We start from the raw sequence: 23,185 nt of genomic DNA on the forward strand, positions 1-23,185 counted from the left end.
TTTATCAAATCTTTTAGCCATAAAGGCTGAACTTTGATTACTTTCACTTCTTTTTTCTTTTATTCGCTCCTCTTCGACCAACAATCTTGCCACCAGATTGTCATAAGTTTGTTTGTCATCAGGCGCAGACTCCCAGGCTGATATAAAGTGGCTGAAGTCCTCCGGTAAAGACATAAGAACCTTAGTGATTACCAGCTTGTCTGAAATGTCTTCGTTCATCTGTTTGAGCTGATTCTTCATCTCCTGTACCTTTGATAGAAATACAGCCATTTCTATACCTTCCTCATACTTGTATTGAAAGAATCTTTGTTGTACAATGTGTACACTTGTCTCCGTCTTCTGCTCGTAGACACTGGCCAACTTTTTCCACATGTCCGCAGAACTGCTGCAGGTGATAATATGTAGCATCACCTCCTCCGTCATCCTTGTCACCAGGAACGTCTGAGCCTTGGCATCCTTGGACGCCCAGGCTTCCGCTGCAGTACCGGCAGCTTCGGGCTTCACTTCACGCCCCTCAACCACATCGAGGAGGCCATGACCTCGAAGCACGACCATCGTTTGAAATTTCCAAACATTCCAATTCTTTGAACCTTCCAGCTTGATTCCAGCTTGACTACCCTCCATGGTATGCACCTTTTTTCCCTTCCTTCTCGCCAACCTTCCTTACTCTTTGCTGCTGAGCAAGTATTTTCCTTCTCGGCGCACGCGTCGAAAATGGCCGCCGGCCGTGACGCCGATATTTAAACTTTTAGCGAAAAGTATCCTTCCCTGGTTTTACTCAAGTCTCGAAACAGTTGTGGTATGTTACGGCCTGGGCCCATAACCTGTAGAAATGAGTAAAACGCAGGTATTTTTGTACTGAACTTTTATTTTACACCAGGCACAATAAAACACACAACGTCCATGAAATCTATCAGGGCAGTGTTGCCAACGAACAAAAGGCTTTATATCTAAAACTATTTAAATCTTAGAATAAGTATTACATTGTTTTCAACAGTTCCGAATAAATTAGTTAGTTGTTTTCCTGGATTTTTTTGAATACATTTTTCAAAGTTCTGGGTGAAACTTGATTCTAAGTTTTGTATATAGTCTATAAATTCTTTTGGGGGCATTTTCAAACTTTCGTAGAATGAAGAATTCTTGTTGAAGGCTTTATAACGGGTAAACAAATTTGTTTCCCCCAACTCAGGAACAGTTTTCAGAACTTCGCTTAAATTCACGCACTTGTGCTTATTTATACATTTAAACATCAGGTATCCCGAGACATAGGTCAAAGCATTTTCTTCTGGTAAATCTACTTCTCTGTAGTCTGTTTCACCCTCCAAATACACTGCAGACCTACATAATTTCTCATTGTTTTTTTCACTCTTGACTCTCAATTTCATCATGTCTTCAGCTTTCAAAAGAATTTGACATATATCAAGTTCACAATTAGCATCGGGCGAGTTTTTTAACATGTTGCAAAAAAACAGCTTTGAGAAGGCTCTTCGAAACTGGATCGGCGTTGGTTCTGTGCAATAGCCTCCTTGCTGTCTAATCGACCCAAAAAAGTTCTCCAAGACATCTTGATTTAGTCTTCTCGTAAATATATACTTAAATCCGATTTCTTTTAGGTCTCTGAACAACATTTTGATTGCTTGTATACTTATTTGAAAATTTACGAAAGATTTCATATGTTTTGTGTTATCTTTTCCAGTCCTTTTATTTATGGCTTTAATCGTTGCAAACATATTTTGAGCATCAACCAAAGTTTCTTGGACGTCAGTTAGTTTGAAGGCAGTTTTAAATTTATTTTTAACTTTTACCCTACTAAAATTCAAAACATCAAACAGGTTGTTGATAGACTCCATAAAGTTGGCAGTGGATCTGGCTTCTTCTGGTAATTTGCCCAAATCGATGTATGTACTGAGTGCTGCAGACACAGTATGGCTGAAAATTTGAACAGCATACTTCACTCGCATTTTTTTAAAGTTGTTGGGTTCAATGTGACACTCAGTTATTTTTGGTATTAGTTTTAAGTTTTTGTCTTTTTGGTCGTGGTAAAGTTGTTTTATAAAATCCTAAGATATTCTCTTACCGTCACAATAGAAGTCACTTGTTAGCAAGTTATTCCGTAGACATTTGATTAGGTGTGGCACGTCAAAAATATAGTAGATTTTCTTCTCATTATACACAAAAAACGGTTTTTCGGCCGACACACCTTTTATATCTTTGGCAAATTTGTCGAAGTTTGAGCCTTGGTCAGTGGTTATAGCTTTTATGTCTATTCCAATTCCGGAGAGTTTTGTAATAACTTCTTCTAACCATATATCTAATTCTTCGTAATGACGTGCACTAGCAAGTAGTGCGTATGCCAATGGTTGCTTCCATTTAAAGTAAATTCCTTGAAGCATTACCACATACGCATTGCTCGCAATTTCCGGAGTCACTTTACCATTGATATTATGAAAACCTATTACTTCATCTGTTTTAATATCGTAGTATAAGTTTCGTTTCAGAGTCATTTCGTCTATACAAATCGTACAGTTCTTGGCTTTTTCAGGGAAAGATTTTGCTTTTAATTCTAAACTTTCTAGAACTCGTTCATCCAATTTCGGTGGTATACTTATTTTTAGTTTGTTTAACGTGCTTTTGCTTGGTAATTTTAAAACAGTTTGTAAACATCGGTAAGTCTGTGGACTTGAGTATTGCAAGTTTAAAGCAAAGACTTTATATTCTGCTTCATATCTATTACCCTTAAATTTATTGTACGTTAAAGTACTAGAGTTCAAATGATAAGATGCTTGATTAATAAATAATAGTTTATTTCACTTCAATATGTTATAACTAGAATGGACTGATGGTGAACAATGATAATTATTGATATGCTGGTGAGCACACGCGGCGTAATTGCTGTCCGAACGTGAACTGATGTCTTTAGGTAAAGTGTCGCCAAGCGGCGGCGGTGCGGCGGGCGCACACTAAGGTGTTAGGTTGCAAATGCACCGAACATGCTCCCGACCGGGAAATGATGCTGGAAGACATTTTACAATATTTGATAGTACTTCATGATAATAATGAATGATGAGATGAATGAAATGCTTACAAGGTGATAAAACAATATTCTTAAATGATAACTAAACTAAAGAATCGTGCACACTAAATACATGATTTTTCATAATTGGGGAGGTGGCTTTATTTTGCCTACCCTTCACTCTTTCACTAACACTACGACCGAAATTACGATTCGGTTTATGCACACTAACACTATTTTCACATGAATCACTTTTTACGGATAAAGAGACTTTTCGCGCACTACACAAATCTGCCATTTCACAAGAAGCGTGGCGGGAGCGCGCGGCAGCCGCGGCCCGGGCGGGGGGGCGCGGCGCGCTCCGGCCGGCGGCCCCTGCGCGCCGGCGGCGTCTCCACAGGAACACTGCTGCTGCCACTACCGCTGCTGACACCAGCACGTACATTATGGAGTACTGGTGTATGTCGTGACTCGATATACTCTCATTCTCGTAGCTGTTCACTACAGTTTTCATTTCTCTAATTTGTTCTCCTAGTCTGCTTAAGGATCCATTAATTTTAGGGTCCATATTTTCATATAAGTTTGTCTCTATTGGTGTAGAAATATTCAACACATTGTTTATTGATATGCTCGGTATGTATACGTCTGCCTCAATGTTTACTACAGACTGAGCGTTCTGCTGACGCGAGTGTATCGTGATATCTCTTCCCTTTGCTATGCAAGTATGGTCGAGGGCAATGATCCCAACCTTGCTGAGTTGACGAGCTGCTACTTCCTTGTCACATATGACTCTTATCGCGTATGTGTTGCAGACAAAGTATAAGTAGCTTGATGGGTTGCTTAATTGTGTCCATTTATTTCGACAGACAGTTTTGGTTGTTTTGCATTTATCGGTTAAATCGGTTTCACAGAATTGTTCATCAGAGTTTAGATGATTGAGAGTAGATGATAAATGACACCTGTATGAGCCATCTTCATATTTACATGCTAGTAATTCGTTATAGGACACTAGGATATAAGAGTCCTTTCTCAAATTGACTGCTATATACTCTGACTCTGGGACAACGCTTATCATATGCTGTTCTATTTGATGAGGTAGAGGTATTATTTTGTATAGGTTGTAGTTTTCTCGGTTAATTAATGGTATGGTGATTTCGAAAATGAAGTAGTCTTCTAACATTCTGGCGCGAATATTAAGAAGTTTGTACATCTTATAAAAATCTGTTTGAATGTTATCTATAGGCAGTCTCAAATCATTTGTTAATTGGGCTGATATGGTCTGAAGTTGTTCTCTCAACTGATTGGGTGTTAACAAGTGCACATTTATTTGGCCGTGATAAATATCAGTAACTGTATTCAAAAGAGTGTCTTGGATTCTTCGTAAGTTCTGAATCATATTGCTGACTGCTAATGCTGACAGGGTAACATCTTGCAATCGTGACATTCCTTGTATTTCTGTTTGCATTGAATTGGTGATTCCACTAAGCTGATTGATGTGTTGATTTATTATGGTATGTTGTTTGGCGATGGTTTCTTCAGTTCTCTTTAATAGGTTAAATTCGGCTTCAACTATGGTAGTTTGATTCTTAAGTAGATAAGATAAATGATTCTCATTCCTTTGAATATGCTCTATATCTTGTTTATATTGTTCGGCGAAGCGGTCATCCAATACTCCGAACAGGGAGTTCGCAACATTGCCTACGATGTTTATAATGCCTCGACGAGTCCTTGACCGTGAGAAGTGCTGATTCAACAACAACTCGTTGTAATGCTGGAGTTCGTTGGCATCGTGACCTACTTGTAATAATATCATATGACAGTAGCTTTGCTCTCGTATTTGTTTGCATGTATGATCTATATATTTTGAATATTTATTTACTGCCGTGATTGCTTCCCAATATGGTGTCATGTTATAGTAAGTAATGAGTCGCCACTCATCTCCCAGAATTTGCATTTTCCCTAATGAATCAAAATACAATGTTCTGTTGCTTTCTAAATCTGTTATATGGTATGATGCTGATGCTGGACACAGTATATTCAGGAAACATATTAAGGCAAGTGCTATTGCCATAAAGCTGGAATGCTGAGTTGCTGTTTGCTGTTTTGTCTTGCTATGCTGGTCGTCTTGTGCTTCGCTGTCTGTGTTATTTTTTAGCAATTCTTCTTGTTTATTTTCTTGATTGTGTAGGGGTAGGATTGATAACTTTAAAACAGGTCGTTTCATAAATCCATTTTTAGTTTTAAGTGTTACCACACGCACTAGGCCGTCTTTGCCCGGGTGTATTTCGGTTACACGCCCCATGGGCCACTTTCCTGCTGATATCATGTTGTCGTCATGGATGGTTACCAGATCTCCGACTTTGATGTTCGATTTAGGTGTTAACCATTTGCTTCTCGGTGACAATGTAGTTAGGTATTCATCTCTCCATCGCTGCCATATGTCTTGAAAGAGCTTAGAGATTAAATACCATCTAGTTCTAGCATCGTGTGCGGTCTCTATAATGCTTTGGCCTGGTCTTCCCGTTGAAAAATGAGCCGGTGTTAAGAAATCCAGGTTATTCGGGTCATCTGATAGGGCGCATAAGGGTCGTGAATTAAGACACGCCTCGATTTGTGCCAGCAAAGTGCTCCACTCTTCATATGTCAATTTCTGATGTCCAACTACTCTTTTCAGATGTTGCTTCAAGCTGCGAATTGATCTTTCCCATATACCACCTGCACTTGGCCAGGATGGACAGTTCCAATGCCATTGAATGTTCATGTCGGCTATGCTACCTAGTAAGGTGTCGTCGAATGTGCTTTGGATTTGGTCATATTCCTGCTGTAATAGCCTATTGGCGCCGCAAAAGTTGGTGCCGTTGTCGCTATATAAGTTCTGTATTGGGCCTCTGCGAGCATTTGCCCGACGCAGTGCTGCTAAGAAGGCCTCACTGGTCATATCTGATACTATTTCGATGTGTATGCTTTTTGTTACAAGACACTTGAAGAGCGCAATGTAGCCTTTAGTCGTCTTGATACCTCGGCCTTTATTGGCCTTGACCTCAACAAATCCTGTCATATCGACGCCTGTATGGTAGAATGCTGGTGCGGGGTTGACTCTGTATTCTGGTAAGTCCCCCATTAATTGTTTTTGCTTCAGTGGTTCCTGCTTTCTGCATGTGATACAGCGACGCAATTTCTTCTTTGTGGCCCGATTACCCTTTATAATCCAATAACGTTTACGTAAAATTGCTAATGTCAGTTGTGGTCCACCGTGATAACACAACTCATGTGCTTGATTGATAAGTAACGTTGTTAATTTGCTATCGTATGGGATTATGATGGGATGTTTCGTTTCCTCGTCGATGTTGGCGTTACGTAGTCGGCCTCCGACTCGCAGCACGCCGTCCTCGCCCACGTACGGGTTGAGACACAATAGGTTGCTATTTGTTTGTGGATAAAGCCCATTTTCCAATCTCTCGATATCAACCTGAAACTCTTTTCTCTGTATGTATTTAATTATGAGCATTTTTGCGTGATTGAGTTCCTGTAATGTTAGGTAATTTACTTTTTTGGTTGTTCTAGGTATTTTTAAGCGTAGAATCCATGCAAGGCTTCTGCACATTTCTGTGAATGAGTTGTATTTTTCAAACAATCTCTCATAAATGTTAAATGATGGTGGCTCTTTTTGGACAACATTTGATTGCTTGGTAATTTTTATTTCCTGATTGGTGGAATAGTTTGCTTGTTGTTGCTCCTTGTTCAAATCAGCTGTTGTTGATAACATCGCCGGCCCATTAAACCATAGCGAATGCTCCTTTAGTTGCGATGACGTCAAGCCTCTGCTAGCCGCGTCAGCGGGATTTTCTTTCGTCTTTATGTATCTCCAACATTCGGGTCCCATGACTTTGATAATATTTACAACTCTGTTTGCCACAAATGGTTTCCATCGCTGGGGCTCTCCCTGCAGCCATCCAAGTACTGCCATAGAATCACACCAGCCAAATAGTTTTTTATGATAATTTTGTAGGCATTCTGTAACCTTTGACATAAGTCTTGATAATAATTCAGCTCCACATAGCTCCAATCTCGGAAGTGATACTGATTTTGAGTTTGGTACCAATCTGGTTTTGGCGGCAACGAGCACTACGGAAACCTGACCCTCCCTCTGTATGCGTGCATAGATAACACAAGCATAAGCCTTAGTCGATGAGTCACAAAATCCATGCAATTCTATGACGTCATCCTGTAGACTGTTTAGCCATCTCGGAATCACGAACTCGCTTAGTGTAGCTAAATCCTTTTTTAATCTCAGCCATTCTTCCTGTGTGTCCTTGGGGACTTGATCATTCCATTGTAAATTATTCTCTAACCACACCTTTTGAAAAGGTAATTTTAGCTTGGTTGTTACGGGTGCTATCCAACCGAGGGGGTCAAATAACCGTGATATTTCCGATAGAAGAACTCTTTTAGTTATTTTTGATGATGAGTGGTTGTGAATGTCCGTTTTAAAAGTGAATGTATCATTTTCGGAGTTCCATTGGAGGCCTAGAGTTTTCGCCGTGCTTTCTGATCTGAATGTATAATTGTTGTTGTTGCTGTGTTGTTCTTGCTGAATGTCTGATAGAAGTGTGGGCTCGTTAGATGCCCACTTTCTCAGTGTGAATGCTCCTGATTGAAGAAGATTGTTAAGATCTGAAATGATTCGTCTCCCTTCCTCTATGCTGTGCGCGCCATGGACTAAGTCGTCCATAAAGAATGAGTTTTCTACAATTTTTGATGCTTCCGGGTAATTTTGGCGTTCATCAGCTGCTAGTTTCTTCAAGGTCATCATTGCTATATAAGAAGCTGGCTTCATTCCATAAGTCAAGGTCGCCAATTGATATATTTGTATTGGTTGATCACGTGACTCGCGCCAAACAATTTTCTGATATTCCTGATCTGCTTCTCTCATCATAATCTGCCTGTACATCTTAGCAATATCACTGGTATACGCATAGCGATATTGTCGCCATTTCAATATAAGTCCCATGAGATCTTGTTGTAGATTGGGGCCCTTGTGCATGACGTCATTGAGGCTTAGACCGGAAGTACTTTTGCTACTTGCGTTGAATACAACTCGCACCTTCGTTGTTTCACTCTCTTTCTGAATAGCATGATGTGGGAGATAGCATCCCTTCTTCTCTCTGTCTTCTGATATTTTCATGTGATTTAATTCTTGATATTCTTTCATAAACTGTTTATATTGCTCTGCTAGAGAATCTTGTTTTGCTAATTTACGCTCTAAGTTTCTGAATTGCGCCATGGCGGTTTCTTTAGTTGATCCTAATTTTTCAACTTCAGCGAGCTTTAGTGGTAACCCTACTTCATAGCGACCACTGGGTAGACGACGCGTAGTAGAATTATAAAATTCCACGCATTCTTGATCTTCGGCTGACATCTCGGATTGATCATGGATATCTTCGATGTGCCAGAATTGCTGTATGTCTTCAATTTGATTTAAAACGACGTTGCAGTGATACGAAGTAGTCACGCTGCCGCATAGAATCCACCCTAGTTGCGACAACTGGGCTAGGGGTTGCGTTTCATCGCCACGAATGATTCCGTCCATCATGATTAATGAATAAATTTCCGCACCTAATAAAATGTCAACAGGGCGGCTGACATAGAATTCGGGATCTGCTAAATTGATATCTGATATATGGCTCCATGCTGGTTTGCTGAATGTTTTTTGCGGAAGATTTTTAATTAAATTATTCATTATCATTACCCTTGCATTAAAAACAAAGTCACTGTGTAATGATTGGCAAGTTATGTCGAGCATCCCCTTGCAATTATTCTCCTTTTCTCATATTCCAAATATGACTCCGTTGCATGATTGACGTTTTATACCTAGTTGCTGTGCTGCGCGTTCACTTATCAAGGAAATTTGGGAACCCTGATCTATTAAGGCTCGCATAATGTGTTGATTTCCATCCCTTGAAGTCACCTTAATTAATGCTGTAGTTAGTAAAATTTCCGACGCATCACCCTGTGACTGTGACACATGGGAATTATTATTTCTGTTATTTGCTACTCTAGTTACTGGCGGCGGCATTTCCTGGGATTTCTGCTTTGCTAAGGCGTCATGTAGCAACGTGTTATGCTTATTGTTACATGCCCGGCATGTTTTTGTCGAAATGCACTTTTTACCGCGATGGTCATACAAGCAATTTATGCAAAGTTGATGATTGTTCAGTGTCTTTAATTTGATATCGTTAGGCATGTTCAGAAACTTGTCGCACATGAACAAACCGTGTTCGGCTTCACACAGAGGACATTTGATGCTTGTTGATGCGTGGGAATACTTGAAAAATGGTTTGCCCACGTTTTCGTTGTTGCCGTTCCTGGGAATGAATGCTTTTCTTGGGCTTGAAGTTGCCGAAAATTTCTGAGTAGGTACTTGATGAGGAAGTGGCTGTTGTTGAGTGTTGCTGTTTTTTGGTGAGCATTCCTGCCTTCTACGAGCTGATTCCATCGTGATAAATTTGAGTTCCAAGAAATCTAGGAAATCTTGTAGAATTGGTAGTTCTCGCGAGTTGCCTAATGATTCGACGTATTCACCGTATGTAATGCTATCTAATTTTTGCGATAGGAGATGCACAAGGAGAGGATCCCAAGTACTTATGTCCACGCCTTGATTCTTAATAGCATGGAGGCTTTCCACGGTGATGTCATGTAACTTTTTAATTTGGTTACATGCTGGCATTTGCATGTTAGGTAAATTCAAAAGAGTGTTGACATGTGAAGTAAAAATTAACTTCTTGTTTTCGAAACGGTGGTCTAAAATTTTCCAACAGATGCTGTAATTTTCTGAGCTGATTGATAAATGCTGAATGAGTCGTTCGGCGTCGCCTTTCACTTTGCTTTTTAAGAACTGCATCTTTTGTGCACTTGATAACGATGGATTTTTATGTATGGTTTCTAAAAATAGATCTCGAAATGACACCCATTGTTGATAACTGCCCGTGAAAACTGGTAGTTCTATTGTAGGTGTAGACTTTTCAATGTGTGAAACTGACCACATCTTACAATTTAGCGCCTTTTTGATACGATTATATGTTGACTCATGTCTGCTAAACATACTTTCATATGCGTCGTCCTCCTCACCTTCCAATGCGTCGATGATGTCCCAGTGAAGAGAGTCAATCACCGTCCATCGGCTGTCCAGAGACTTCAATAAGTCCTGAAACTCCCATTTCTCGGAAACCGATTCGATGTTTATAGTATTAACCGTTCTGATAAATGCTTTGAAATTAACTGTCTGCTTACGGAGTAAGTCGTCGAGTTTGCTGTTAGTGCCTCTCGACTTATACTGTACCGCTGGTTGTGCTGCGGGCTCCACTGCCTGCTGCTGCGTGACTGATATCTGCTGCTGTGCTGATGTCCCAGGTTGGGGTTTTCCGGGAGGTTGCTTAGTCTGCTGCTGCTGTGCTGGTTGCTGACCTGCTGCTGTCCTGCCGGCGCTTGATTTGATCTCACCTTCCAAGTTCTCGATGTATGCTTTGATGTCACGGTAGAGCTTCTTTGTTGATTCGAACTCACCTTTTTGAAAGTATTGATGCTCCATAGACTCATATGGAAGGAGTTTTTTGTTATTGGCGTCATACTCCGACCATAATAAGTCTAACATTTCCATTTTCCGCCTACAGTTGTCGACAGTCCGTCTATCGGCAGGGTCTTTTTTCATATTAGAAAGAAGCTTGGTCATGGCTTCAAAGATGTTCTTTTGACTCTCGTAGAGAGAATCCATTGCTGTATCCATGCTCATGGTTGATAAGGTATAGTAAGGGTAGATCTTACTTGATTACTGCTGCTGCTGATGCTGAGTGCAAGCTTGCGTCACACGCAAAGCCTTGCTATCTGTAGTTGATAAGCGAGGAGTATCCTCACTGAAATCCAAACTGCTAGGTTCACCACCACTTCACTGGTTCACACAAGTCACACGCGAGTCAAAGTTCCGATTTACCGATACCGACGCGCGTGATCCTCGAGAGGTTTCGAAGGACCAAAAATGTACGTTAAAGTACTAGAGTTCAAATGATAAGATGCTTGATTAATAAATAATAGTTTATTTCACTTCAATATGTTATAACTAGAATGGACTGATGGTGAACAATGATAATTATTGATATGCTGGTGAGCACACGCGGCGTAATTGCTGTCCGAACGTGAACTGATGTCTTTAGGTAAAGTGTCGCCAAGCGGCGGCGGTGCGGCGGGCGCACACTGTTAGGTTGCAAATGCACCGAACATTTATTTTTTAGTTTATTTTGCCACTCAATCAATTTCATAAATCTTTTACCAATTTCGTCTTCAGGATCATCGTTGCCAATTACTGGTGAATTTTTCTTTTCCAGTTCTTTTTCAATTTTTTTAATTTCTAAATCAAGTCGTCGATTTTTGGCTTTGGTCACCCTTAGGTCTTCTATAAGTTTACGTTTCCGTGGAGTTTTTGCACTCAGCAAATCTGATGTTTGTGTTTCCTTGTGCGACATCTGAGATAGTGTAGTTTGAGTTACAGCTGACTTAATTGTACCTTTTTTAGTAACAACATCAGGTATTATGTTCACTTTTGATGAAGGTTGTGCAAAATCGTCGTAAGTTTTATCGATATTTGTTTGAGATGTTCCTTCTTGAGATAGATTTGGTAACGATAAAGTTGGGTTTGCATCTTCATTGAGCTTTGGGACAATTGTAATTGCTGATTTTTCAAAATGCAACGAACACACATGATAACTTGAGTGTTTCATATTATCTTTAGATAGTAAATCCTCTCTACCTATTGCCAATAACCAGGTCCGTCGCCTGAAATAAACAAACAGAACATTTTGAATGGACGAAATCCTTGCATTGTGGGTTTCCTAAAATACAACAAGTATCTACGTAATTATATCAGATGTCTAGCACCACCCATACAAGCTTTGCTTATTTTAGGGCTAGATGGCACTGTGTGGATTGATGATATGATATTTTATTCTAATTAGTACAATCATGTGAAATAATAAAATATTGTATTAATTTTTATCGATTTCAGAACGTCGACTTTCATGTGTCGCATCTCTAGTACGTTCCATTTTACCAAAGTGCGTAGTCCAGAAATATTTTAAAAATAACCTTGCAATAGTAGGTAATCATGCGTAAATAAAAAAAAATAAGTGTCACCCAAATCTTTCCTTGCGTAATAAATATAGTAATCAATAAGCAAAAGACTTGAGTTTGTAAAAAGAATGTCATGTTTTTAAAACAAAATTAATTTGAATATAGAATACAAAGCTATTCCAAAACTTTTTTTCTATTGGAAATGACCATGCAATAGTATTTATGCGTAAATCGTTTTTTTTTTAAGTGTAACCCAAATCTTTCCTTGCGTAATATGTAATAATACCACAGAATAATAACTAGTACCATAATACTAATAATCAATAAGCAAAAGACTTGGAGTTTGTAAAAAGAATGTCATGTTTTTAAAACAAAATTAATTTGAATTTAGAATACAAAGCTATTCCAAACTTTTTTTCTATTGGAAATAACCAGTAAAAACAATGACAATTTCATAGTTAAGATATTTTGAAGTACATAAAATATGTATGAATCTAAGTAGGTACCTAAAACATTTAATTTTGTGAAAACATGTTTTTTTTCGTTATAATTTATATTATGGATATAATTTATATTATGATACAGAACGTGTTAGTTTCGTTAAGCACTAATCCCACTCAGCGCACATTTTATAATCGATTCATTAATACATTTTGAAGGTAGTTGTGTCTGTAAATTTAATAATTTAACGAAAAAAATATTGGAATAGACTTTGTTCAACATGGAGAAAAAAAGGGTTTGTAGTTCGGATTAATTTCATTTCAAATAAGGAACGTAGAAGAAATCAATAAAATACTTAGATTAGTTTTACCTGTCAGCATCTTTTGGTAATGTAAAAAAATTTAAATTTGGATCACGATCCGTATTTAAGCAATTGAATACGGCACAGTATTTTTTTGCTGCTTTTTTTCTATTCATAATTCGCGCGCGCGTGTATCGTCTTCCGCTTGCGGCAGCCGACTAGATTTGCCCCCTCGATGGGGCAGGCGCCAGGCTGGCGCCTGCGCCGCCCACGCGCGGAGTGACACAGGCCTGCTATAGGTTACGTACAGCTGAAGAGGGAACAAAATGTTTGCACTGTAAAATGTACAGTTTGCACTGAACACAAAGTACGAAGTAAGCCGTATGCAGCTACACTCGTAGTGGATAGGGTTTCTGATTTCTCGACCTGTTTTCGTTCTCGAGCTTCGAGAATTCTCGAGCCCAAATTCTCGAGTCTTCTCGAGTCTCGAGCCTTTCTAAGAAAACCTTTAGAAAAAACACTGAATCTTTAGAAAAAAGCCTTGTTTTCACTTTGTCAACTTAATCACAAAGAAAATACTTTACTAATACTCATAATTAGCTGTCTAGCTAGCTACTAATTAGGCACTATTTTTATTTTATTTTATTTTAACATTTTCATGGAGAACCAACAGCATTTACTAAAAACAATACAACAGAACTTAATAATTTATTGATGCCATTAATAGGTCCCCGCATATAATAGTACAAGGTGGGCCAAAAGTAATCACCCCATTGATAGTTTGCTCTCATTTGTGCCAATGGCCGCCAATTTCAAATCAGTTTTCATATTGGTGGACTAGACAAATGCAGAATACAAGTTCAGAAGCCGTGGAGTGATATACTCCCCAAGAACGCGGAATAATTGTGTTTATTCAGTTTTCGGGTCGCCTTTTTTTTTGTTTTATCTGTAATGTTTCCCTGCAACATCGCCCGATTTAACCGTTTCAGACAGTTTTTCTGCGGTTTTTTTAAATCCCGTGACAACATTCGACACGAGTGCGAGAATCTCTCGCCCGAAGTTTTAGCTGAAGTGATGAGAAATGCCATAAAACAAGCCCGTATGGCAATCAATTGTGACGGCGCTCATTTAGCCGATTTCATCTTCTTGACTTTACCAATAAAATTGTAATGGTTCAAATAAACATTTAATCAAAAATAAGAATCAAAGTTTTTCATAAAAAAAAATGAGAGCCAAAAAACATCGGATGACTTATTTTGGTCCACCTGAACTAAGAAACAGTACGTAACTATTGATACGTTATCTTTTAATCATTCATTGGTATTATCAGTACAGCACTAGCTTAAATGGAGATGAAACATAATAAATCATAATACGCACGCATGGTATGCATGTGTGTTGTTAAGCGGCGCAGGAAAATTCGATTCTAATATTCTTAATTTTTATCTCAAGGCTCGAGAAATTCTCGAGTCTTCAGATTTTTTTCTCGTCTCGAACCAAGCCGAATTTCTCGAATCTTCTCGAGCTCGAGAATTCTCGAGCAGAAACCCTAGTAGTGGATGAACAGGAAGAAGTAGTGATAAGTGTTAAATGTCATGATTGTCCTGCATCAGCAGGTGGTTGTAAACATGCAGTTGCATTTTTGATGTGGTTGCACCGCCGAAGTGAAGGCCCTTCCTGCACGTCTGTAGAATGTTATTGGAAGAAGTCCAATCTTGCCAAAGTTGGAACATCATTTAAAATATTAAGTGCAAGAGAAATGGCAAAACGGAAACCAAAAGTATTTGCACCAGACAGCGGGTTGATGAATGAGTTTGTCAAAGAATGTAAGACAAGAAAAATAAATAATTGTCCACTGGTACTTGAATCCATAATTTGTCTGGTGTTTTTACACTAGTGTACACACTAGTTACACTCTCAAATTCAGAAACAACACACCAACGATACGGAGCATAATTACTCATTATTAAAATTTTCAATACATATCAAAATGTGTATTACTGACAGCTGTAGTTTGTTTACTAACGTAATGACGTCATGACCAAAAAACAATCATGGCGTCCGTTGTGTGCCGCGTTTTCGCGAAATTTGAAATTATGTTAAAACAATTAATTTATATTCGTATTTAACGTGAGAAAAAAAATATTTTTAATTTTTTAGAGATATATTAAGACTAAAGAATTTATTTAAGATATATTTCAAAAATGCATGTAATACCCTATTATCTACATCTTTATAGTGGCCGTATCAATATATAATAATGATGTAAATAATAATATAATTATGTTTAAGATGTTGTTCACTTTACAATCGCAAGAAAAGACAACACACGTCACAACTTTACAAATCATTCGACAAAAAAAAAACAAAAAATAGTTGTGAGAACTGAAAGAAATTAAAGTGAAATAAAAATTAATTTTCATCGGAGCTCCAAAAGTTTTCAAACGCTGCGAACTCAAATGGTTCCGGAGCAGTTATTCTATATTATTCTTCAGTTTCTGATGCATCTGATGATGACTTTTCATATATTACGCTTGTGCGGACTTGGGTCCGCGTGTGTTTGGAGGCTGGATCGTTGCGGGAATTGCTATTTACTGAATTAAACCACAATTCTGTATTGATACACGTTCGCACGTTTATTGAGAAGAAGACCGGAAGCCTCCAAACACACGCGGACCCAAGTCCGCACATGGTCCTATACGAGCAACAACTGATATTTGCGTGGAGTTGCGAAGAAAGCCACACGATCATTCTGCGATCTACAGAGGAGAAGCTGGGTACAAGCCAAGGCCAGCCATCTTGAACCATTTGCTTCGTACGTGGGACGACGCAAAACACCTCGGAGTCTCTCGTCAATCGTAAGCGGAGCAAACGACGGGTTCAAGCAATCATCAAAAACAAGGCGGGCCAAGCAAGTATTCTACAAGGACGCCCTCATCGTCAGCGAACATCATATTTCCCGCCATTAATTTCGGCGGCAAGGCGCAGTGAGGCGCCAGAGCTACGTTCATTTCTGCAACGGTGCAGAAAGAGACAGCGGTACGCAAGGTTAAAGAAGGTGCGACAGAGACAGCGAGCGGCGCGCGAGCTACACATCGTGTCATTCGCTGCGGAACTCAGTCAGGTGTGCCAACCGTATAGTGACACAATCTTATCTGTTCCGGTGACGGATTCGCTGTGATCGAATCCAGTGATGCCATCGATTAAATTTTGCCGTGGTTTAAACGACAATGCATTTCTGCTATTACCTATTTTTATAATTAGGTACATTCATAAGTATAGATAAATAAAAATATAGGGTCGATAGTAAATGAGAGAGCTATAGCTATAATATATCAAACGACATTTGTTGTATAAAAAAATTTTCCACGGCGAACAGAAACAAAATTAGTTAGTTCTGATTATGTTCTGATATAAGACATTAAATCTAGATTTTACAATGATATAGGTAATATCTGTGGGTCGTGGGAATAACGAGATAGATAGACTTAAAAAAAACTATTAACCTTAATTATAATTTATTTATTTATGAACACCTTATTTTACATTTTTTAAAGTAACAAGAAACAAGAGCATAAAATTAAAAGAAATTCACACAATGTACAAAGGCTAATTGCTAAAAATCAATTACTTCCAGCCAACCCTTGATACTCGTAGGAGAAGAAGAAGATGTCATTAATCATCATTATTTCGTCTAAAATCGCTGCAGGTGCGAGAAATTCTTCTTGGTATACTGCCTAAGGTACAGAGCTTCACTCACACCTGTAATCAAAGAAAAATAAAGATTATATACTTTCATCACGACCCATCCCGTCTCTACTGCTGGGGTACGACGCCAGGTCTCTCGGGAAAATATTAATAAAATTACATGTGAGTATATGGGTAAAATTATTCGTCATATTTGGCAACACTAACCTGTAGCCGCTGCAACCCGTTCTTCCAATTTTTCAAACGGAATTAAAGGCGCCTGAATACGTTATTCTTCCTGCATAAAAGCCAATATATCTAGTATTAATTTTCTTGCATCACTTTTCAGCGCTTTTGGCATTCTTTCACCCAGAAAATCACAAAACAAATTAAATAACGTTTGACAACTTAAATAACGCACAGAGTATGAAATGACGTTTGACAATGACGTCTCGTTAGTACACATTTTGACCACCGGAACCATTGACAAAGGAATAAAGAGAGGACATGGCATATCCACGAAAAAAATGCGCCTACCTAAACTTTGGTGTCAATAAAAATGGCGGCTTTTTTCTTGAAAAATGTAAACAAACAAATTGTTTGACAGCTGAAGTACTGTTTGGATGTCAATCAACATGGCGACCGGTCGCAATTTTAGGCGCATTTTTTCGTGGATATGCCATGTCCTCTCTTTATTCCTTTGTCAATGACCGGAACAGATAAGATTGTGGCACATACCAGCAAATATCCAGAGACAATACTGTATGTTTTTTCAAAGATTCCTTTCATTCATTCAGCAGCCATTTTATTGTGTTTGTCTTTTTATTGAAAGACATAATTTTGGTTCGCGTGTTCAAATAGTTGTTTGTTGTAGTAGTTTTACCCTGGTTATTTGAAAATAGTATAAGATATTTTGTTTAAGTGCAAGTTACAGTTATCGATATGTCTGAAACAAGTGATATTGTCAAACAGAAAAACATTAAAAGAGGTTACATTAAAGCCACGCTAACAAGATTGGCTACATTTTCAAAGCAAAACTTGTCATCATGCTCCAAAGACGAATTGCTCGTCAAAAAGCAACGGTTAACCGAGGCCTTTAGTGAATACGAAGAGCTCAATCAGGATTTGTTGTATTTAAATCCAAATGACGATGAAAATATAGTGCTAGTGGAGGAAACATACTATCAAACCTTGACATGTTTCAATCAGACATTAACGACATTAAATTCTGGAAACCTACAAGAGCCAACAGCTTACAACACAACAGCCCAATGCAGCCAAAGAACGAAATTACCGGCTATAAACATTGGTAGCTTCAATGGTAAGTTTGGTGACTACACACCTTTCATAACATTGTTTACATCTATGATTGATAATGATAAGTCCTTAGACACAGTACAGAAGCTTTATTATTTGCGTTCCTTCCTTTAGGAGGAACCTTTAAACTTGATTAAAAACCTACCTATAACTGGGGATAGCTACAATGTTGCATTGGAACTACTGAACAACCGATACAACAACAAACAGAGGATCATAAATGAGCACATAGGTCGTCTTTTAGATCTAAAGCCGTTAACCAAATCTACTGCATGCAACCTCAGGGAATTTATAGCCACTGTAAGGCAGGAGTTAGCGGCATTAAAAAATCAGGAATCTAATGTAAAGTATTGGGATGCAATATTATTATGTGTTTTGTCTCGTAAATTAGATGGCTACACAGCTCGAGCTTACCAGCTCGAAAGAAATCAAGATGCAGATCCTGCCATGGAAGAATTTCTCAAGTATCTGGAGCGGAGAGCCCTTGCATTGGAAAGCGCTGAGCCCAGTCAAAATGCTCAGCATACAAGCATGGACAACTGGGCATCCACAACTAAGTCCAGACCCATGGCTGCAACACACATCGTGACAGGAACACAATGCTCTCACTGTAAGTTAACTGACCATAAATTACATACCTGTAAAAAGTTTCAAACATTGACTGCGCCTGATAGGGTAGAGTTCATACATAGAAACAAGCTGTGCATGATTTGTTTAGGATCACACAAAGGCAAGTGTAGGTTTCACTTCAGGTGTTCTCTGTGCAAGGATAAACACAACACTATCTTGCACTGTGACAAGTTCCCAGAGCCTGCGAGTGCACATCAACCAGCACCAGTGACTTTGTCAGGATATGCAGAAAATAATGTTCTTCTCCCTACAGCGAGAGTAAAGATCATAGGCAGAGATGGTACAGAGTATCATGTACGAGCACTCCTGGACAGCTGTTCCCAGGTATCATTTGTTTCCTCAAAGCTAGTCAAATTACTTGGGGGAAAGCCCAAGTCAAGTGATTTAAATATTATTGGGATCACAAATAAACAGAGCACCATCAAAGCATGCATTCCAATCGAAATTCAGTCATTGAGATCGCCATACAAGACCACAATTACCTGCCAGATAGTAGAAAGTGTTACATGCAATCTACCTCAAAACAAAATTAACCTTACAGGCATTCAGATACCCAAAAATGTTGTTTTGGCCGATGAAAAGTTTTATGAACCAGGTGAGATCAATATGCTCATCAGTTCTGATGTCGTGTTTCAGACGCTGTTGCTCCAGACGGAGCCGATAAAGATCGAGCTTCCCGAGCAGCCTCCGAGCCCAGCCCAGCCGCCGAGCACCGCGTCGGGGCCACAGTCTGAGTCAACCAGCGACAGCACGGCGCCAGCACCGCGACGATACTTGAGTATTATTAACACTGAGTTCGGACACATAGTAGGAGGTAACATACCATGTCATTTAGCACAGGCAGCGTCACACAAGGTAGTCTTAAAATGTACATTAGCCCCTCTCAATGATACGATTGCTCAATTTTGGAACACAGAAAAAGTGCCTGAAATTTTTAGCGAGAAATCTTCAGAACAGGAACTTTGCGAAGAGGTATTTCAGAGTACTGTTAAGTTAGAAGATAACAAATTCCAAGTTGCTTTGCCTCTGAAGTTACCACTTTCCGAGGTAAACGACGCACTTGGCGACTCTTTTCACTTTGCACACAAACGGTTTTTGAACTTAGAGAAAAAACTACATGCAAACCCAACTTTGTTCAACCAATACAAAGAATTCATAAACGAATATTTACAGCTCAATCACGGTCATTATATAGACATTGAGATGTACGATTTAAACAAGGATGCGGTATATTTCCTTCCTCACAGAGCAGTCATCAACGAGAACAGCAAAACTACGCCAGTGCGTACTGTTTTTGATGCATCAATGCTAACAAACAAGAAAATTTCTTTAAATGATTTACAACTTAATGGACCTACAGTCCAAAGAGATCTGTACGATATCATTATCCTATTTCGATTAGGGAAATTCACATTCACAACGGATATAAGGCGCATGTTTCGGAATATTAATGTCGATCCCGCATACACATCACTTCAGAATATTCTCTGGAGGGAAAGCCCCACAGAGACACTAAAAGTTATAAGACTCGATTCAGTAACTTATGGTTTGAAGTCATCGAGTTATCTTGCAACACGTTGTTTAGATGAGCTGGCAACTAGGTACAGAAATGATTACCCCCTAGCTTCATCCATCATCAAAGAAAACACTTATGTGGATGATATTATATATTCGCATAACGATTTAAATACAATTCTCTCAGCAAAAGACCAATTGTGCAATTTATTAAAGCTAGGTAGTTTTCACACACACAAATGGTGTACAAATGATGAAAGGATATTAGCAGGTGTTCCCTCTACTGAGAGACAATTTGAAAGCTTAAACCTTCAAAAAGACGATTATAACATGAAAGCTTTAGGTCTACAACTTAATATAAATGACGACAAGTTTATAATCTCGTCTCCGGAACCTTTTAATCCAGAAAAAATTACAAAGAGAACCATACTCAGCTACATAGGTAGAATTTATGACCCTATGGGTTATGTAGGCCCAATTGTAGTCACAGCAAAGGCTATTATGCAAAAACTGTGGTCATCAAGCTGTAGTTGGAATGATTCACCTCCTCAGGATGTCCAAAAAGAATGGCTTCAGTATACTGAGCGATTAGCTAAAATGCAACCGATAACTTTAGCTAGAAACATAGACTTTTCAGACTCTCACACAGCACAGCTGATTGGTTTTGCTGACGCCTCGAGTACGACGGGCTACGGATGCTGTTTGTATCTGCGACTCATAGATGCTTCAGGGACAAAGGTAACAACACATTTACTCAGTTCAAAGTCCAGAATAAATCCCGAGCAAAAGAAAAATATGACTGTTCCAAGACTCGAGCTCAATGCTGCACTTTTGCTTTCTAAATTAGTAGTCAAAACCTACGCGACGTTGCAACTTAAGATTGAGATTAAGAATGTATATTTATTCAGCGACTCGCAGGTTGTACTTGCATGGCTTAAAACGGAGATTACAAAACTGCAAGCATATGTGGCGAATCGAGTAAATGTGATTCACCAAAACACATCTAGATGGCGCTGGCTGTATGTTAATACCCATGAGAACCCGGCAGACCTGATCAGTAGGGGAGTCCAACCAGGAGAGCTGAACGGCAATAATCTGTGGTGGAGAGGCCCAGAATTTCTACAAAACAGTAAGTGGGACCTTTCTTGTAATGAGCCGAAAATACCTTAAGAGGTACCAGAGGTAAGGAGCTGCGCTGTGCTTGCTAGCGCTCCCGTGTGTATAAAGCCAAACCCGCTAGAGTACGTTTTTAAACGCTTATACGAATGCTCTGATATTAACAAAATTGTTAGGCTGTATGCATACATATTAAGGTTTTTGAATAACACTAACAAAATAAACAATAAATTGAACACTAGCTACTTAACAAGCTCCGAACTGCACAACTCGCTTCTGCAAATAATCAAATATGAACAAAGTCAATATTTTTCAGCTGAAATAGAATGTTTAAGTATGGGTAAAAAACTAACAGGCAATCTGACTAACCTCCATCCATTTCTCGATGAGATGGGACTATTGCGTCTTTCGGGTAGGTTACACCATGCAAAAATTGCTTATTCTCATAAACACCCAGTCATATTACCTAAAGGTTCGCTGATCACCACTTTGCTTATCAGGAGTGAGCATCAACGCTTGATGCATGCAGGAAGCAGGCTAGTTCTTGCTAATTTGAATCAAAAGTTTTTGATTGTAAATGGTTTGTTGGAAGTTAAGAAAGTAGTTCATAAATGTGTAACTTGTTTCAGACATAAGGCAACTGTAGCTAAACAGTTAATGGGCAGTCTTCCCGCTGGGAGAGTTAATAAAACTAGCCGCCCATTCGAAATTATCGGCGTGGACTTCTGTGGACCGCTAGAAATAAAATTATCACGTATCAGACGATCCGTAATAGGTAAAGGATATATTTTAGTTTGCGTATGTTTCGCAACAAAGGCAATTCATTTAGAACTGGCTTCCGATTTGACAACTGAGACCTTCCTAGCATGTTTTAGACGACTGATTTCGAGACGAGGCTTGCCCACCGAAGTCCACTGCGATAATGCAAGTACATTTAAATGTGCAAATTTTCAATTAGTTGAACTTTACTCACTGCAGTCTTCAAAAAGGCACCGAGCACAAGTATATGAATTTGCTTCACAAAGAGGCATAGATTTCCACTTCATACCAAGTTACTCAGCGACGTTCGGTGGCCTTTGGGAAGGTTCAGTGAAGAGTACAAAGCATCATTTAAAAAGGGTATTACAGAAAAACGTACTTACTTATGAACAGATGAATACGGTTCTTACAGAGATAGAATGTATTTTAAACAGTCGTCCATTGTTACCATTGTCGACAGAACCTGATGATTTTTGTTACTTAACCCCTGGTCATTTTATCACTGGTAGTGCTTTGACTATGTACCCAGAAAAGAATGTAAGTGATATACCGCAAAATAGACTTAAGTTTTGGCAGTTATGTACAAGTTTAAAACAAAAATTCTGGAATACATGGCATAAATATTATTTAAACATTTTACAGAACAGACCGAAATGGCGACAAGAGCAACTTAACATGGATCGCTCGGATAACTTCTCCAGGCGGCTAGACAGCATCAAGAGCAAGATGAGCGGAATGAGTGCTGACAAAATGACGGAAGCCTATAGCGCCTTGTCTCTGGCTGAGGAGGGAGCCGGTGAGGAGATGTCTGAACATTCCGAAGAAGCGACTCCTGGGCCCTCAAACGACCAATGGCTCCCTTTACAAGGTGGAGTTGTCGGAGCGGATGAAGGCAGCGCATTTGAGGCCGACGTGTTAGCAGATAAACGATCCGACTCATCCGGATCCTCGGGGAGGAAGTTCTACACTCAGTGCACCATGCTAGTTGAAGTGCCCATCGACCAAAAGGCTCTCGATGCAGTACAGGAGGCTTATGATGCCGCGAGGCCCTGCGCCTGCGGAGTTTTAATTAGGTTTGTATCCACTCTCCCGGGCTGCTCCGACGAAGCCTGCATACCATCCCCGAAGGTCACGCGGAAGTCCCCGCCTCCACCCAAGTCTACAGGGACCTCAACCAGCCCGGATGCGGGTGGGTCGTCAATGTCAAGGTACTGGGTCCAAGAGTTCACGATTACGCCCGCACAAAACAAGAGCGCGGGGGAGGGGTTTTAATCGCGATTAAGAAG

General features: G+C 39.3%; 1 protein-coding gene across 2 annotated transcripts; it reads left to right on the plus strand.

Moving 5' to 3' along the window:
• Positions 1–17,324: 17,324 nt before the first annotated feature.
• Positions 17,325–21,553, plus strand: LOC105396748. 2 transcript variants are annotated; one of them, XM_048628270.1, is made up of 4 exons: positions 17,325–17,697; positions 17,809–17,883; positions 18,271–18,489; positions 19,146–21,553. In XM_048628270.1, the coding sequence occupies exons 1-4, from the start codon at positions 17,505–17,507 to the stop codon at positions 19,241–19,243; spliced, it is 585 nt and encodes a 194-aa protein (XP_048484227.1). In that variant the 5' UTR covers positions 17,325–17,504; the 3' UTR covers positions 19,244–21,553. The 2 variants fall into 2 exon arrangements, with proteins under 2 accessions (XP_048484227.1, XP_048484226.1); XM_048628269.1 differs by having other exon boundaries at positions 17,331–17,883.
• Positions 21,554–23,185: the final 1,632 nt, after the last annotated feature.

The sequence above is a fragment of the Plutella xylostella genome, chromosome 20 (assembly GCF_932276165.1).
Source record: "Plutella xylostella chromosome 20, ilPluXylo3.1, whole genome shotgun sequence".
Taxonomy (NCBI): domain Eukaryota; kingdom Metazoa; phylum Arthropoda; class Insecta; order Lepidoptera; family Plutellidae; genus Plutella; species Plutella xylostella.